This window comes from Nipponia nippon, unplaced genomic scaffold, assembly GCF_047370975.1.
Source record: "Nipponia nippon isolate SJK-2023a ecotype South Korea unplaced genomic scaffold, ASM4737097v1 scaffold_4, whole genome shotgun sequence".
In the NCBI taxonomy this organism is placed as follows: domain Eukaryota; kingdom Metazoa; phylum Chordata; class Aves; order Pelecaniformes; family Threskiornithidae; genus Nipponia; species Nipponia nippon.
In genome coordinates this window covers 102,609,996-102,629,930 of record NW_028262358.1, presented here as the reverse complement: position 1 = coordinate 102,629,930, position 19,935 = coordinate 102,609,996, and the positions used below count along the sequence as shown (strand labels likewise).

General features: G+C 34.6%; 1 protein-coding gene across 2 annotated transcripts in view; it reads right to left on the bottom strand.

Moving 5' to 3' along the window:
* Nucleotides 1-19,935, bottom strand: part of CSMD1 (CUB and Sushi multiple domains 1) — a 1,270,279-nt gene that overhangs the window by 130,763 nt on the left and 1,119,581 nt on the right. For both annotated transcript variants that reach the window (XM_087775441.1, XM_087775442.1), the window contains exons 42-46: nt 16,718-16,906; nt 6,975-7,152; nt 4,750-4,895; nt 1,247-1,327; nt 979-1,092 (exon numbers count right to left, since the gene is read on the bottom strand). In XM_087775441.1, coding sequence (XP_087631567.1) covers nt 979-1,092; nt 1,247-1,327; nt 4,750-4,895; nt 6,975-7,152; nt 16,718-16,906 — 708 coding nt within the window. The remainder of the gene's footprint in view (nt 1-978; nt 1,093-1,246; nt 1,328-4,749; nt 4,896-6,974; nt 7,153-16,717; nt 16,907-19,935) is intronic.

Here is a 19,935-nt window from a genome sequence, read left to right as displayed (position 1 = left end):
TTTCTTCCCGCATAAGAACTAGAGAACATGAAGTGAAAACAACAAGTGCCAAGTTCAAAGCAGAGAAACGGAGAAACATCTTCACATATTACAAAAATAAATCATGCAACTTCTTGCAAAAAACTTTAGGATTTAAAACATTTACATGAGTTCAAAATCGGACTGAATAAATCCATTGAATAAATAGCCCTACAAGTTTCAAAATACAAAGAACATTGCTAGGTTAAGAATGGCTTAGCTACAGTTGGGTGAAGGCCTTAATTAACTGCATGCTTGCAATAATCTTATATTCTTCACTAGAAAATCATTATTGGCCAGAGACAGAGATGGAACATGGGGTATATGGTCTGATACACAGGATTTCTGGTCTGATCCAGAAACACGTATTTCTTCCCTTCAGACACTTAGGTTTCAGAGTGTAACATGAGTACTTTCATATATTTGTCTAACGGTAAACTTGTAAATTATCTACCAATATTTCATATGATCTAGAAGAAATATTCATAAATATAAGCTAGAGTGTTATCATAAAATAGGAATTCATTTCAACATTTATATCCATAGTAATAATTCATGTAGACAGACAGAGGTATTAGAGAGGCTGGGATAAGAATAAAAACAAGTAATTCTATTTTCCAGAAAAGAAAATTAAGTTTATTTAAAGATACAACTTGTCTGAAGAAAGTAAATCAGTTGCACCCCAAGTTATCTAAAGAAACTCCTCTCTCAGTGTTTCATTAATGGTGCAGTTTAATAGTTAAAAGCCACTTGTCTTTTGATTCTAAAGAACTGAATGTGCAAAAATTTTAGGGACCAATTTGAAAATGTGTGCACTTCTTAGATATTGAATAAATAAATGGAAACTTTTCTTTTAAACATTAATGAAAATACAGTGCCCAAAAATATGGTGCTTAATGTATAGGAAGATAAAAAAGGATGCATACTAATAATACGCAGACCATGCAAGCATATATTTACCTTCACAAAATGGAGAGGATCCTTCAAACTGCAACTGTGCATTCAGTTTGCAGGTTAATATATCTTGTCCAACAAGGGTGAAACCAGGATGGCACTTGTACTTCACAAAATCTCCTGAAAAAGTTATTGACAAAAAAGTTAACCCCCCAAAAAACCTCAAACAGAAGTATACCAAAATCTCAGGTGGAAGATGATGTACATTAAGAGATTAGTTTGATTAGAATTCAAGTGAAAACGTAAGAAAGAAAAGGAGATACTATTTTTTCACCTATTTCAAAGTCATCGTCTTCTGTAAACAAATCTGCATGTGGAACTGTGGGTGGAGGCTGGCACTTCTTCAGCTGATAAGCTGCAAGTAAGTGAAAAAAAGATTAAATACTGGTGTATTAAGATTTATTTTACAGAAAATTCATTTTCTATTCACACTTTCCACATTACCAAAGCTGCACTGAACCTCATGGTCTCTCAGTTACAACATTTTCCAAGTTAAATGTCATGACATTACATATTATGTAAAAAAAAATTATTTTTATCAGTATAGATAGTATACTACACTGCCTAGATAGTACGCTAGACTGCCTAGGTAGTTATAGATCCATTGTAGGATTGGATGCAGTTGTGATATTTATGAGGAGATTTTTGCAGCTACAAGGCTGCTGTTTCATGTAGCGGCCTTTGCATCATGTGATAGAGCTAATAGTTATAAATCACAGATTACTTAGATTTCCTGGAAAATCTGTAATTACCCATCACATACCTGACATGTCATATTCATTCTTAATTTAAGCATACTTGGAGTTAATCTTTCTCAGGATACAGGTATATATATATTTACTTTAAGAAGCAATAGTAATGATAATTATATTTCTATTATTATTCATTTATAATAATAAAATTGTGTAAGTTACACAAAAAAAAACCCAAAACACAATGCCTTTAAAACAAAACCTCTTCTCTACTCTTCAAATCCGTTTCAATAAATTGTGAGCACTCTCATAAGGAAGGTGACCAGTAGAATGACTGACATGTTTCTAAAATGGAGTAGAATGCCTACAACAGCTGCAGAAGCCATTTCTGGATAAAAAATCCAAAACAGAGATTTAAGATTGTGGTCAGAATGCACATACTATATAAAACCCCTCTTCTTCATGGAACTAAATCACTTTCAAGAATACAAATTCTCCTCGTGACTTGATAGTCCTATTTTTGAAAAGTTAAAGAAACACAAAATATTTGGAATCAGCCCTTATCTTCCATGTAAGCTTCTATAACCCATCAGTTTAAAGCAATTGTACAAGGAGAAAAAAAACAAACATGGAGAGTTTTTCATCCATGGAGAGTTTCAGGGTTTTTTCACCCATAGAGGGCTTCCAAGGACAAGGAGGAGAAAGCATATATGTTTTCCTCTGTACTTATGTGTCCGTATGGTGTTTCTGCTATATCTATATCTATATCTATATCTATATCTATATCTATATCTATATCTATATCTATATCTATATCTATATCTATATCTATATCTACAAACACATACATGTAATTGTTATTATATATACATAATAACACCAGGTTTTCTGGAGATCACCTGAGAAAAAAGCTTTTCAACCTGCTTAGACACTTGTAACAGCAAGTATCTAAGAAATAGACACTAAGCAGGTTTCTAGCAATAACATTTTCCAAAAACTTAAAATGTATCTATATGCATGTCCAGTAAGACCCTTGAGTTCACTGAACTAAGATATCCATCCCCTAGTATGTGGGCTCAAAAAATGGGAATCCTTTTAATTTAGTCTCCAAGAAGCCCAGTTTGCAGGGTTTTCTCAGCAGTGGCCTATGTCACCGCTTTGAATTCAATTAAAAGCATGGACACTGTTCACATTGTCCACCTATGGGACATTATGCAAAATATTATTATGCAAAATAAAGGAACAGTGCAGAGAAAAAGAAGCAGGTTCATTCTTTTTTCCCCTTGCTAGATTAACGCACTACGTACTCTGATACAGTATGTATCTTGCCTTTTTATCATGTGAAGTCATCAACCCTGGAATACTGACTACACGCTTATGTGCCTTCAACTTAAGTCTGGAAAATGCTCTCACTGACCATTCCCTGTAGTTTGCTTCTCAGACACTATCTTGTTATGTGGAAGCTGTATGTTCCCTGCATGATGACTAAAGGCAGGTACTTTAGTTTCTGTAAAGTATAGAAACTACAGAGTACTAGTTTCGTAAAGACTTCCCTATGCAACTAGATACCTTCAGGTTCTCTCTTTCTGTGGCATTTCCTCCTGTCCTTATGAATTAATTCACACTATTTTTTTGAATTACAATCCAGAAGGCTAACAATTTTCCATTTAATATACTTAATTTGAGTGAATTAGTCAGAATTTGAACTAGAACTAGAATTCTAGAATGCCAAATTTGCATGTTCTGTAGTCCTGACTGTAACTTTGAACAAAATAACTTGCTGGATATCAGACTTAAAGCTATTGTTCATCCCTCCCATACCATCCCATCAACCTTTCTGACCATGAGCCCTAGGACTAATCAGCTGGTGAAGAATTTTATTGCAGAACGTTAAAATCAAGTTAACTAATAAATGGCACAAAATAATTCAAAAAGTAAAAGCTCAATATTAGATATCTTAATATTAAAGATAGAACATAGTTTATTCAGAGACACGAACATTCTTAAGATTTTTTTTAATGCATGATTTTAAAAACTAATTTGTACTGTTATTTTTAAAAAAGTAGCAAACCCATGAATTACAGGCCCTACAGAGGGACCCAGACAGGCTGGATCACTGGGCTGGGGCCAACTGCATGAGATTCAACAAGGCTAAGTGCCGGGTCCTGCACTTGAGTCACAACAACCCCAGGCAATGCTACAGGCTGGGGGAGGAGTGGCTGGAGAGCTGCATGGTGGAAAAGGACCTGGGGATGCTGGTTGACAGCCACCTGAACATGAGCCAGCAGTGTGCTCAGGTGGCCAACAAGGCCAATGGCATCCTGGCTTGTATCAGGAATAGTGTGGCCAGCAGGACCAGGGAGGTGATAGTGCGCCTGGACTTGGCACTGGTGAGGCCGCACCTCAAGTACTGTGTTCAGTTTTGGGCCTCTCACTACAAGAAGGACATTGAGGTACTGGAGAATGTCCAGAGAAGGGCAACGAAGTTGGTGAAGGGTCTAGAGAACAAGTCTTATGAGGAGTGGCTGAGGGAGCTGGGGTTGTTTAATCTCAAGAAGAGGAGGCTGAGGGGAGACCTTGTTGCTCTCTACAACTACCTGAAAGGAGGTTGTAGCGAGGTAGGGGTCGGTCTCTTCTCCCAAGTAACAAGTGATAGGACAAGAGGAAACGGCCTCAAGCTATGCCAGGGGAAGTTTAGGTTGGATATTAGGAAAAACTTCTTCACCAAAAAAGTAGTCAGGCATTGGAACAGGCTGCCCAGGGAAGTGGCTGAGTCCCCATCCCTGGAGGTATTTAAAAGACGGGCAGACGTGGTGCTTGAGGACATGGTTTAGTAGTGGACTTGGCAGTGCTAGGTTAATGGTTGGACTTGATGCTCTTAAGGGTCTTTTCCAACCTTAATGATTCTATGATTCTATGATTCTATGATTCTATGATTCTACGATTCTATGATTCTATGATTCTATGATTCTAATCATAGTTAATTTATTTAAGATCATTCATTACATGACAAAGTTAAGAAACATTTTTAAATTTCACTAACTGTTTGTGGTAATTAGATGTTAATGATATAAAGCAAACTGACCATGAAAATTGAGGACAAAAAATCCTCCTGTTGAAAAATCACTGTGAAATTTGAGGAGGACTTGATTGGTGGAACTATAAGCTGTTTCCAGAGCTGTGTTCCCACTGAAAACTCCCAGCTGAGGTGAATTATGATCAGGACCATCCCTAGGAAGGGAAACATAAAAAATTAGCTGAAGAAACACTGTACTTAACATTAACATTAAATTAACGGCCTCTTTTCTCTGGAGAGCAGGTTAAATTTTTGTAAAAAATTTTTTTCCTAATGATTCAAAATGAAATTGTTTTGTTTTTATTTCTAGCAACACAGAATACTCTTTCTAACTTCAAAGCCTAATAGTTTTTGAGAGACCAGGAGTACTTTACAATAGCTTTTATGTTTCCATGGACAAGAAATTTATTGGCTGAATGACATGTTCTCTGTCTGTTCCTGCTAAAACTTCTCATGTATACATCAGCTAAAAAAATTTCTAGAAAACTCTTGTAATCTTACCATATTTCTAACATTTTTTGGCCCAGATCCTACAAGTCCTTACTCATGACTAACACATACAGAGGTGTGGAAGTTGCAAGTTACTCTTGCCATTTAAATTAATTCCAAAGACTCAAAGGTATCTCCTAAGGGAAAAAAAAGAAAGGGAAAAAAACCTGGAATATTTCTTTTTTGTGTTTCTGAAGAGTAGGGTAGATACCCAAAGAGACATATACTCCAGTAACATCAGGCTGCATTCATTTTCAGTATCATCATGTAGAACATTCAGGCCTGAACAGGCAGAATAAGTGAATAAACAAAACCCCCTGCTTTTATCACTGAAGAATTTTTTGAGCTTTGCAACACTTATTTCTGGTCTTTTTGTATATTGCATGTAATGAATCTAAAATGAATAAAAAAGCTTTTGTGGTATGTATTTTAGAAGGCTACACATTATCTAGAAGCTCTCTGAAAGCTGTTAGTTTTTCACTTTTCACTGTCTTTAAATCAGAGGGATATTTGTTCACCTCAGTTGTCTTGTTAAAAAGCCAAGCATTAACTAATTTTTCTCTGTCTCAAACCTATCGAGATTATCTGTTCATAAAAAGAAAAATCCACTGTATGGAAAAAACTCTCATTCAAGTTTTAAAAGAACGTATGTCATGTACATAAATTGTACATACAACTCCTATTTTTAAAAATGTAATTTAAATTAATTATTTTTCTCTTATACAGTTTTTCAGGATTATTCAGGCTTCCAATTTCTTATGATGCATTTTAGACTTGGATTTATAGGTAATGCAGATACCAGAGTCAGCCAAACAGCAGTTCATAAACAGTTACGCTTCTCTATAAACTGACTGGATTTTCCCTGTATTATATGGACTTCAGTATTGCTGTCTGGAAAAAACTCACCCCAGACAGCAATAGTGGACTAGCTGGGAGATGGGAGCAGCTGACTCACACAGGAGTGAGTTATGTCTTATATTCTGTGCAAACTGTCCTTTTGCCAAACTATCTGTAGCATATACGAGAGACAAGTCACTTTGCATATTATGCGGGCTAAGGACCAGAGTTAGCCATGATGAGAAAGTATGTAACAACTTCAGCATCCTCTATGCCTGCCTTTTAGTGCAGTAAATTCATATGCAAAAATTTAGACAGCCCTGAGACCTCTTCCTGCAGCTGAGGACACAAAGTTGAGATGGGTATGGGGGGGTAAGAAATACAAGTTCAGAGAAGGGGAACGCACAATATGAAGCTTAAAGACAAGGGCTGAAATCCTGGCTTGAGAAACATGGAGAGTATGTCTATCAGCCATATTAAGATACTAGAAAAAGTTAAGAAAATCTTAATTAATGTCTAAATTAGTTAACGCCTAAAGATGTCGAAAAGTTTTGCCACAACTAACATATATTGCTTCATATGTTCATGAAATATATAATTCAACATAACGCAGATTATTATATCACTTTGACCTCACATGGCCTCACTTAGAAAACAGAGAGCTCAAAGAAGATCTGATTGATAACTGAGTTTGAGTTTCAAAGTCCTTTTGGAATAATATTCTTAAAGAGTTCAGACAGCTATATATAATATTATTTTTTTCATATAATCGTATAACTTGTTTTATGCTGTTCTTCAGCACATATGACAACCTAAAGACCAATACTAAGCCAAAGCTGTAGCTTGGGACAGTGAGATCCAATAAATCAATCAGAAAAAAATTACTTTTGTTTTGAAAAATTGCATACCAAACTGCAATGTAGTCATTCACAGGTTCAGTTTGGAGTAAGGTAAAGTTGATATAAATCCCATGGCCTGGAGGTACAATAATTAACCAAGTACAGTCCTTGGAATTTGGGTATTCATCTGGAAATCCTGGGGAATAAACTGTACCATTCTGAGCGGTTACATTATAGCCACAAGGAGCTGAAAAGAAAACAAATGAACAATTAGTAGGAGAAACATACTTTTTCATGTTACAAATCGAATATCAAAATGCTCCCAAATTTTAAAAGCTCCACAGGACAAGACAATCTAGGTGTAAAGACAGCATTTTTCTTTGTTGGTTGCTTCTCAGAGACAGAAAGTATTGATATTTCTAAGAAATAATTTATCCTAATGTCTTTCAGATTTTATTTCTTAAAATCCATCAAAATCTACTGGGGATATTGCTTTTATACACAATTATTGAAACTAAGTTATCACACATTTAAAAAGGGGCACCTTTTGCTTGCATTCAAGATTAAAAAACAAATAAACAAGCAAACAAAGCTTGCATGTTTCCATATGACTGAACCCTAATTGAACTGGAACACAATGCTGGGAAAAAAAAAGGCCGATTGTTCTTTCACTACCCCAAATACAATTACACTTTATTTCTGACAGTTTTTAGCCATGTTTAGTGGTACTTCAATTGCAGTTTGTATGCTGATTATTCTTATGACAAGTAAAATGAAGATAGAGACACAAATTAGCATGCACTTGCTGAATGAAATCTGTAGGCAAATCAGTGCCATGAAAAGGTGGTTGATTTAATTCAAGGGTAGCAAATATGTAATCATGTGCTCTCTTTTGAGTCTCAGTTTTGGGGAACTGACTAATTATGGATGCAAGCATGGATCTGAGTAGACACATGGCCATTAATGCTAACTAATGAGTCTCACTCATTAGAGTGAGACCTTAATCTCATCTGTGGGCACTCAGTCTAGCTCTGGAACTTTTCTCATTAGCTCTTACCATAAAGCTTATATTATTATTGCCCAGGTTCCTATGACTCTCCTTCATACTCTCTTCATTTCTTTTTCACCTTTCAACAAGTGATGGAAGAGGAAGAGGAAGAGGAAGAGGAAGAGGAAGAGGAAGAGGAAGAGGAAGGGGAAGGGGAAGGGGAAGGGGAAGGGGAATAGGAAAAAAGAAAAGGGAAAAAGGAAGAAGGACTCAGAAATGCAGAAGGATGTCACATTTCCCATACGGTTTAAAGCTCCTATACCATTGGGGTAGAAGGATCATCTGGCTAGTTGACAAGTAGCCCTTTTTGGAGGAATTCTTTTAACAATCACTGGATTTATAGGACAGGTTAAAGAGGCTTTAACCACTTCACTTTCTTCATCCATATCAGTACTAGCTAGTATGATGCATGTAGCACATCTTCCCATCTTAGAACAGATCAGCATCTGCTCCTGAACTACAACCCTTTAACGACCAACAAAGGAAACAAGCTAAGGAAAATGAAGGGCTGGTTCTGTCTGATTCCTGGTTGCATGTATAGGCCAAGGGCAGCTGGCAATGTCTATCAGCTCTGATGGTTCTATGATGAAAATGTGACTTGAACTCGTTTTTTTACTGTTCCCTAATCCCCTACATTTATGCCATGCTCACATTGCCTGGTCTCAGAAATCTAGTCTGTTCTTTCCACAGTACTTCATGTTTACAGCTAAAAGACTGCTTTGACAAATATGCTTACTACATTGAAATACACTTCCTGACACTAATATAGTGACAAGCGGAAAATCCTTTAAGTTCTAGTTAAGATACAGGATTTTTCTGATAAACTTTTATACTTAAATATTTTTTTAGTTTATTATATTTTTGACAGATTTATTAATGTTGTCAATGATTGCATACATTTTTTATTTTGCATCCGTTATTCTCTAATACTCTACAAAGAATGCAGATTGTTTGTATCTCAGTAAAGATAGTCTAATTCCTCTTATATCATTGTTAGCTATGACAGGTCAATAAGTTGTCTCAGAAAAAAAAATTCACAGATAACAAAACTGTAATAGAATAAGCAATACACACAGCTGATAGCTTTCTCCAAAGATCCTTAAAAATCACAGAAGACAGAAAATTAAACAGAAATAACAGGCTATATTTCAAACAAGACAAAAATAGCTTTAGTTTGAATAAACAAATCAGTTTAAATTAATGAAGTTATTATATTGCATTTCGAATGATAGGTATGAAGAAACACAGATTTTTGACAGGGAAAAGCATATAACCAATTCTTCTAAACTTTCAAACGCTAAGAGTACACCACATGCTGATTTACAAATGTGTGAATACCATACTATGTGCTCCCATGCCCATTCATACTTAATTCCAGATACAACATTGTGCTTGGAAGGACAGTAAACATTTTTAAAGATCCACCCAAAGGTGCCCGAACCTAGATAGTCATTTATTGACAGCTACGTATGTTATGCAACGACAGCTAAGGTATAGCATTAGGACAACCTGGTTGCACAGGGGTGAAGTCTTAGAGCATGACTACCTGATAAGCTTCTACTATGATCTTGTGAGCAGAAATTAATCTAATTTTCTCCCGTATACAGATTAAGCTCTTTAATGTGTCTCAAATCATCTGCCACATAGTGGAGAATATGATTTAGAATGGGGATGGCTTCCAAAAGCATGCACATCTTTGGTCTGTTCAGACAGTTCTCCAGTCCAGACTACAGTTTTGAATCTGTGCGTTCTGCTCATCTCCTCTCCATTCAACACGCCTATACTAGAATCTGATTCATAACTATTTAACCCCTTTGTTATATGAATTTCCACAACTGTTCACAGTATATATATATACCAAACCCTGTTTGGTGTAACTGTTTGCCTTAGAGAAGTAGGGATGAAAATACCTTGAAAAAGCTTGTGAGTATAGGGAGCGTTACATGGTGCAGAGCAGCTCATATTGTGAAAGTTCATATAAACTCATCTACCTCAAGGACAACAATGTCAGTTATGAACTTGGGGATGCCCATCTTCAGCCCCATGATACAATAAGTTTATCCATGTCATCCTTTCATCACAGAGCATAAAGCCAACAAATCTGTCTTCTGAATGAGAATAGACCAGAGGCTCAGTTTACCAGCTTAAGATAAAAAACTGAATGACCTAAAGGGTGCTAGACAGCTATACACCACACATCTCAGATGACTTAGGGGAAGAATCTAGAAGAAAAGTCCTAAAGTTCTAGCCATAATGCTCTAGGTGGCAACTACCAGCGTTACAATTATAGCAAAAATTGCCCATGAAATCTCAGAAAGTTTCAGATTTTTAACAATTCCATATAAAAAATGAATATATTTGAAAAATTCTGTTTTGCTGGGCCAGGGCAGGGGTGTTTGAATTCATTCTTCTGTTGGCAAGTACCTGCAGTTTAGCTAAACATTACAGGCACGCTCATTTTCTCTCATATGATCAGATAACCCCTGAGATTTGTTTTCACGAGACTAACACAGATCTTCAGTGAGAACACTTAGCAGGGCAAGCTTCCAGCCACAGCACTATCATTTACCATCTTTTTTTAAATTATTGTTTTCCCTGTCTACTGATGGCCCTGATATTATTCACCAGGCAAAAAACCAAACCAAACCAAACCAAACAATAAGCCCACAACTTTTCTTTATCATGAGGGGAGGGAACTCTACAACTAGCCTGGAGAAATTCTATCAGTGTAAGGCTTCTTGCAATTTGACATGTCTCACTGTCTTCCTAGGTTCAAATGTTTATAAAAAACAACACTATCAAGAGCCACCTAGTCTAACTGGTTTTGTCTTCCCCCAGGTCCCAGGATTTTTTCCAATTAATTAAATCAGAAATTCGTAGTGTTATCTTTGGTCTCACTAGGAAATACTAATATACGAAGATTTGGTAACAGCACATCAGGTGGCTAAAAATATCAAACTATGATTATACAGCACATAGAAGTGGGGCAATTTTTAATGCCAGTAGACAAACAACATATGCTTCATCTTTTTGAGAGAGACCTTCACTTTGATGTTTCCCTTAGTCCATATGAGAAGCTTGAAAGGGTACCAAACATCTCTCTATTACTACTGTGAATCCTATGAAATCATGGAATACAGAAAAGGTACGGAAAGGATAAAAAAACCCTTAAGAAGTAAAACCTTAGCCATATAGCCCAGTAAATATAGTGGTGCACTGCTAATAATAGGCCATGGACTTTGTGTTAAACTAACAAACCAGGCCACAGGATGTCAGGTTTCATCTGGACTTGTTCTGGCAGTCCAGAGAATTGTTTTAACTTGTAGCAGCAGTTATCTAATCATCAGGTGACTACTTACTACTTCATTTTAGCTTTGTATAACTGTGTGATGTAACACAATGTTATATAAAGAATAGTGTGCCAGCAGGACCAGGGAGGTGACAGTGCGCCTGTACTTGACATTGGTGAGGCCGCACCTCGAGTACTGTGTTCAGTTTTGGGCCCCTCACTAGAAGAAGGACATCGAGGTGCTGGAGAATGTCCAGAGAAGGGCAACGAAGCTGGTGAAGGGTCTAGAGCACAAATCATATGAAGAGAGGCTGAGGGAACTGGGGTTGTTTAGTCTGGAGAAGAGGAGGCTGAGGGGAGACCTTATTGCTCTCTACAACTACCTGAAAGGAGGTTGCAGCGAGGTAGGGGTCGGTCTCTTCTCCCTAGTAACAAGTGATAGGATGAGAGGAAATGGCCTCAAGCTGTGCCAGGGAAGTTTAGGTTAGATATTAGGAAAAACTTCTTCACCGAAAGGGTGGTCAAGCATTGGACCAGGCTGCCCAGGGAAGTGGTTGAGTCTCCATCCCTGGAGGTATTTAAAGAACGGATAGATGTGGTGCTCAAGTACATGGTATAGTGAACACTTGGCAGTGATAGGTTAACGGTTGGACTCGATCATTTTAAGTGTCTTTTCCAACCTTAACGATTCTATGATTCTATGATTCTATATATATATAATTATGAATAAAAAATACTAATAACAAATAGGTTTCTTGTATAAAATGAACTTATTGCAGCCCTTCTCCCAGACTGAGACCATTGTCCTTAAGACCATATAGGCACTGGAAAAGAGTACATGAGAGAATTCTGGAATCACAGACCTATTTTCCACATCTTACACACAAAGATACATAAACTTTTTTTTATTAATAATTTATGGATGACATATTCATTGTCAGATTTCCATGGGACAACTGTATGGACAACCCAATCTTTTTCTCTGAAGCAGTGTCAACTTTCTTTTGTGAGCCACTACCAGATCTCGTATTTCTCTCAGCCTTCTGCATTATGTGTAATATTCTGTAGAAAGGTTTTGATCTGAACTTCTAAGAATACTGGCCATAGCTAGAAAAGTGATTTAATTCTTCCATTGATTTCCCTCTCAGACCCACTGCAAAATTCTAATGATCAGAGACCTCATAATAATTTGTTTTCCTGGTTGCAAAAACATTTATATGTCATAATAATTTTTCCAGCAGTGCTATACCGAGCTTTAATGTACAGAAATGAATTTTTTACAAAGCAAGTAGTGTGCTACTGAGAAAACTGAGAGACTGAGAAAACTCTGCATACTCAGCCAAAACACTATGAAACTTGCTCTTTAGTCAGAAATCATAGCTATAAATGTACACAACTGCACACACAATGGAGATGCATGCATTCAGGCCTCAGCTGTGTGGAGCTGTGCAATGTAGGTGCCTGCGGGTAGGCTTGGAAGATAGGATGTATGTGCAAAGGAACCAGGACAAATGTACATTCTGAATTACAGACATGTCAGTAACAGAGAACAGAGGAATGACTTCTTTGAGTTAGGAAATGAAGATAAAATTATTGAATTGAAACTGGATGGGGGGTAGGGACACAATAGAGAAGAAAAAGAATAATTTTATCTTCATATCATTATAAACTAAATATTATTTTCTCTTCCTGCATGTTAATTCAAACAGAACAAATATTTCTTTACTTCATCTAAGAAAACATAGAAAATGCTAATTTGTACTATAAAACTCTAAACCACTCCTAATGTAGACCTCATGTATCTTCAAAATTCTTTTAGGAAACATTTCTCTATGGAGTAAAAAGGTATAAGGAATAAAATATACAAGGCTGCTATGCCCTTTGGTGCTGCATCTCTATCACTACTCAGGAGTATTATCTGTTATTCGGAAGTCCTTTTATAACTCCAAAGATGTCTTCCTTTTGTGTTAGATCAGAAAAAAACATACTCTCCCAGTAACAAATAGCTGTTTTTCATCACTGTCAAACTAGAAGAAACTCAGTAATGTTCTCACATGTAAAGTGAAGGCATTTAAACAGGTATTTAATCTCTTTTAGGTTTAAAAAATGCATCTGGATATAAAGCAATTTTCTTTTTTCTGTATCTTCCATATGGTCTTCAGATTTCCACACACACCCCCCTTTTTTGAAAGTGACATCATTATTTCCAGACAAGATAGTCCCTATTCTTGCTTGATATTCTGCTTGTAACTCTAACTGTTCTTTTCATCATAGCATTGTATTGTATATGGAACATATGTTAATAGTATACTATCATCATCTTTTACACTTTTATGTAACTCTTTAAAGGATTTTGTAAAACTTTACCGTATGTTTAATGTGAGGAAAAATATTTCATATTTGTTTATAGTGCAGTTTTATCATGAATAACCTTGTATTTTCTTTCAAAACATTGATAAAGTTGAATCCATAAACCAATCTCCTTTGAATAAAAACACCTTCTTTAAACAGTCCTTTCTCATCTTTGATTTTTTTTAGAACTCAAAATTAATTACTTATTAATTCATGTAATATATGGAAAAATATTTTGTAAAGTGCTGTAATTTTTAATTAAAAAGTCATGTGGAGCTACAGATCACATTCAATGTAAAGTTTTATATACCTAGAACAGGACTTGTAAAACATTTAAGTGCAAAATTGAAATCTCCAATCCTCCCATTCATTTACCGTCTAATTCAGGAGGCACTTAAAGACAGCTTCCTTGGGAAAAAAAGCACATAACTGGAGTACTTAAGCCCCCATTTTAGGCTAAATGAATTCTCCAAAATAAGTACATAAGTTAGCTATAATAGTTAACAGAAAGAGATAAGTGGCCTTAATAGAATCTTTCAGAGCAAGATTTGGCAGTTTAGTCTTACAGTTGGACTCAATGATCTTACAGGTCTTTTCCAGCCTAAATGATTCTATGATTCTATAAGATTAGACACATAACTTAAAAGGAATGTTACAGATTCTTTTAATTAAAAGACATGGGAGATGATGGTTCACATCTTTAATCTAAATATGCCAGTGGTAAAAGTGTTGGAAAAAAAACATTACAAAAATAATCATTATGAGTTATAAGCAACCACTTTGACAGAGAAGTGATGCATTATCACAATGTATGTCTCTAAGGAAAGAATTAGCTCTACTCTCACAAAGAACTACATTTTCTCATGCCTCTCCACTCTTTTTCCTTTGGGAGGTATGGTTTTATAAGAGGTGCCTATATTGCCTATTGCAGTGTGGACCAATGGAGTAGCATAAGGCTCAGAAGGTGTTTCACAACACAATTACAATGATAGTTTGCTAAGATAATATAATTATTTAATTATTATATTAATTGTTTATGTTGGTATTTCTTTTTTTTACTTATTCTTCTCCCCAAAAGAGAAATTAATAGTCCAAAATAGGTTTTAAATTATTTGCATGCATTTCTTCTTACTTAAATTGAAATAAATATTTTTGCAAAATGTGTAAACTTTCTTCCAGTTGTTCTGATGCACAGATTAAAAAAAAAGAAAAAATGGAAGACATGGGAACAGCAGCCACATCTTGATAGCCCTTTAACAGTAAATATACACATTGATTGTACAGTTACACATTGTCTTGTATGCTAGAAATTTTCTAATGCCATTCCATACTGGAAACATCATTTTAGTACTTTTACTTCTACTGTCAAAAATGCAAAACAGCAGAAGTGCCTGGCAATAAAACTCTGTTTTTTAATTTGAAAATAGAACAAAACTCAGTACTGTCATTTGTTCAAATATGTACTACTTCCTAACCGAACTGCTGAAGTCGGGGGCATGGCCTTTCTAATTTGCGATGCCAAATGTTCTGTCCAGACATTGTCTTTTCCCTTTGGCCAGTAGGGCACGTCTATGTCTTACTCCTGGAGCCTGTCAGATTTCTATAACGTCTATGCAACAATGTGATGAAGTACAGTTTAAATTAAAACGAAAAAAGAGTTAATAATTCTTAGTTTAATAATTCCAACAATAATAATAATAATAATGCTAATAATAATGCAAAGAATTGGGGGGTTGTAATTGTTTTATGCTTCAACAAGTCTCAAATAGACAAAGATTTGTATCTGTGAAAGCCTTCATCCAGAAAACTGACTTTAAACTTTATTTCTTCCTTGTAAACCCTTTGCATTCCAAGAAATATTCAATAGTTTCAACCTCCTCTCTATATATTTAATTTACGAGATTTCTGAGCAATTTATGATAATTTTCATCAACTATTATGGAACTAGAACTTAAATTTTATGGATTCTTGTAACATTGGATTTAAATGACAACATAAGGACATAATACAAGCGTCCCTTCCCACGTACATGTACAAAACATATGTTCATGCTGCAGAGCAATACAGTTAAGCTGTTAGGAGAACACTTGCCTCAGAAATAATATGAAAATAATTTGAAATTATTATTCACAGTACTAAAATCCTCATTTGGGAAGCAAGGAATTGCAGTGCTGAAGCAAACCTTTAGTCCATCTAGTGTAGTTTTTGCTTCTGACAATATTCAACCCTCCATGTCTAATAAGAACGCACAGAACAATCCAAAGTAGAAAACACTATGTTAACCTGTGCCACCAGAAAATTTCTTTCTAGCCTCTAGCAGTCTGTCCTGAAGCAGAATGACTGACCCTTCTTTCACAGTTTTTTCATGGCTTATACCTGTAACTCAGATTTTTTTCCTGAATTCCTCACAGCCTTTTCTGGTTTGACTAACCTAAAAGGTATTGGGTGGTTTGTGTAGAGAAGCATCTGTCCTGCTTTTCAAGATCAGTGTCAAATATATTGAACATACATTCTGCAGTGAAAACCTGTAGCACCATTAGCCTCTTGTTATGATGGAAATAATTTATTTCAATTTATTTTTTATCTTCTTAGCTGGTTGATTATCTATGACAACGCTTCAGTTCTACACAATGACTACCTAGTTTTGTCATAACATCCTATACAAGACTTTTTCAAAGCCTCTAAAGGTCTAAAGGAATGTCAGAAATTCTGTTTCTGCACTTGTATTTTTTAGATGAATCTCCGAGTAAAACCTTTACAATGGAAAATTTTATATGTTACATTGTACATTGCCCTCCTTGCCACCAAATCAGAAAAAAGGAGGAAAAAGAAATCACATGGAGCTTAAGATAATTTCTGGCAGTATCATGAGTTAGGATACTCATAATCAATACAACTGACAGATATTAATAGGAACAATAAATCACTGATGAGGAACATGATTCATAAAATATTTATGATTTATAAAAGCACATACTATTCTGACTTTAGCTGCTTACATTACAGGTTAGGATAAAGGTGCAGTTCTTCAGCAAAAGCTGCATTACATACACACACACAAACAAGTAAAAAAAATCAGAAAGTATTGTGAGTTCTGAAGTAAAGGTACTACCAGAAAGTTACCTTCGCATCTGGGGAAATGATAGTTCCAATTCCTGTTGATTCCGTGTTGGCATGTGAGAACAGGCTGACCCCTCAAAACATATCCAGGATAGCATTCAAATGATACTGACTGACCCACACTGTAATCTGAGTTGACTATATATCCATTCAAAAAAGGAGGAGGATCAGGGCAGTTCTGTAACTCATAAGCTGCAAGAGAACAGAAGTACTTTTTATTGCTTAGTCAGCTCTCAACACAGGAATTAAACATTGATATAATTTCTGTAATACATTCCATAATAGGTAAACACTGGAATGCCAAACTCCAGCAATAGAGTGATTAACATATAACAAGAAATAAATCATCCAGATCTTGATACAAGAATGAAAAAATCAGCTCTAGAGACAAAGCATAGGAAAGATCAAAATCTGGAATAGAATGAATTGCCACCTACATCAGGAATTTAGAGAGGAAAGTCAAAGAAACATTGGGTGCAGGGCATGAAGATGGAATATTTTGTTTTAGTAGTTCATGTTGAAGCTTCAGATTAGGATATTATATAAATTATGTCTTTATTTTTAAATAAATTTCTAGGCTCAGAACTAGTGCCTAAGTTCTGAGAAGTAATAGTTTTCTAACAGGATAACATTTTTTTAACCAAGATACATGGAATTAATTTATTTAATAAATAGGATGGATATACTTAGTGAGTATGTCACTAAGCAACATACATAAATTCATGAGTATGACAAACATTTTCATAAACTTTATTTATATTCAGTTTTAATTTGTGAAGTCTGATGTAAAAAAATCTTTCTCTGAACGCAGCAACATTGAATCCAAAAGCCGCACACAGTAATATTAATAATTTAATTGTCCAAATTTAATAGGTGGCTCAAGATTAAAAATTCTCACAGAATTTTTTGAATACTTTTTTATATCTATCCCGATATATGATTCTATGATTCTATGATAAGAAACAATGCAATTCATTCCAAGAAAAAAATAGTAAAATTATTTAGGAAAAGAAATTTGTCCATGGTGCCTGAAGTGAAACTATATTTATTAAAAATGCATATCTATTGAATGACTGTGTTCACAGTGTAATTTCCAAAATTAGAAAATACTTTTTTTTATTAATATGCAAATATACTTATACAATTAATGGTGACATAAGAACTTGAGACAACTTTTTTTCTGATAACATTCATATGCGTTCATAACATTCTGTGTGTCATCTACTAGGAATGAATGCAACCACAGCACAACAAAAAATGGAGTTTTGCAGTGCTATGAGCACTATGTAGCAAAACAAACATTTCAAATTGAGGATAAGCATATATATTACATATATGGTGGCTTATATTTATTTGACTGGCAATATTCCAGTTTGTTCATTACCTGCATCAATAAAATTGTACGATGACTTCAACAATATATCAGCACACAACTAATCACAGCAATTTTTTAAAGGTGTTTTCACATTTAAACACTATAGTAAGTATTCTAGTAAGGTGTAACAAAGCCATTCATTCATTAAAATTTTATGAAATACAAGATTTTTACAATCCATTGGAATTTCAACGTATATTAAACTATGCAAAAACAATCACCTAACCAAAAACATGAAAAAAATTAATGAAAGACTATAAAGTTACAGAACATCAGAAAGATCTAGAAAAATGACAGAAGTCTACCAAGGAAAAAGTTCCTTCTAGATATATCTCCATATAAAAAATTTCATTAATGATTCATCATATTTAATGTCGGGTTTTATGTTTTCAAAGACGTCAAAATATTATTCAATTAAACATATTTAATTCATACCAAATAGTGTGATGAAAATTCAGAGGGTTCTTTCATTAATAACATTTACTAAGATATAAAGATAATTTAAAACTACATGTTTCCATATTGAAGATATATTTCCTTAGAATATTTAAATGATAAATAGTTCCACAGGAAGCAAAAAAGAGACAATTTTATTAAAATGTTATGTAGAATAATTTACTAACAATTTCACATAGATAAGATAGCAAGAACTGCTGTTTAAGAAATAAATACTGAGAAAATGAATGCCCTGCTTTCTCTGAGCATTCCATTTACAGTTATGAAATACTTCTGTCAGCAGATAAGAAAATTCAAATAGGAGCAGTAATACCAGTGTGCTTTATATTAACATGTGCTGTTAAGTTCAAGCTCTAAAAATACAGTAAGAGAGATGAAGAACACATTCTTGAACAAAGTATTTTGTTATTTTTTCAAAGCTAATCATTACAATATGGACATGTCCATCCTAGAAGTATATACTTATTATTATCAATCAGATTATTTAGACAAGTCATTTCAGCAAGATTAAGCTAAACATATGACTTAAGTGTGCTTAAGTGATTACTTAAAATGAAGTTTGTACTTAATTGCTTCACTGAAGTACAGCTACTGTCATGAGTTTTTTTAGTCATTACTGATTAGAGTCACGCTATGGAATAAGTAGAAGATTTATTTTGAGAAAGCTGCCGCCTTTTCCCTGATTCACTCAGTGAATCCAGAATCCAGTGTTTGTAACATTACAAAGCTGGAAGAGATGTAAAGGTACCAGAAATATTCCAAAATCCTCTAATAAATCAGACTCACCTTCCCACCCATAACAAAAAAGTAAAAGAAAATGAAAGCATAACAATAAGAATTAATTGCTACTGGAAAGGACTTACAAAAAGCTTTATTCTACCTTAATTATGGTTCATTGAAATTTTGTGCTAAATCTAGTAATGGCTCATTAATTTTTAATGCTATTATTACTCCTGCTATAATTATTCGTATAGTACTACTACAGATAATGTCATTATTATCAACATCTTTATACAAAATAGAGTACTAGAAAGATTATTTAAGAGTACAGGAAGTATTAAGACTAATATATTAAATTATATAAAAAGCTACTTAGCAAATTGTATTAAAAATACAACAGAAGATTATTCTGGAGGGTCAGAGGTTCTCACAGATTTATTTGAAAAGGTGCAGCACTACACTGTCCAATAGTTACAATGACAGTATTTTGGAACAATGACAATAAGTATTGGAACTTACAAACTTCAATTGTACAACCTTTTGAGGAGATGAATACTCATGAAAAATATCCTTCCTTGTTGGTTAATTTGTTGCAATACAGTATTACTAGGTTACATTTTGAACACACCTAATATGGTCTCCAATTTTTTAATTTAGTCTTAAAAATTCA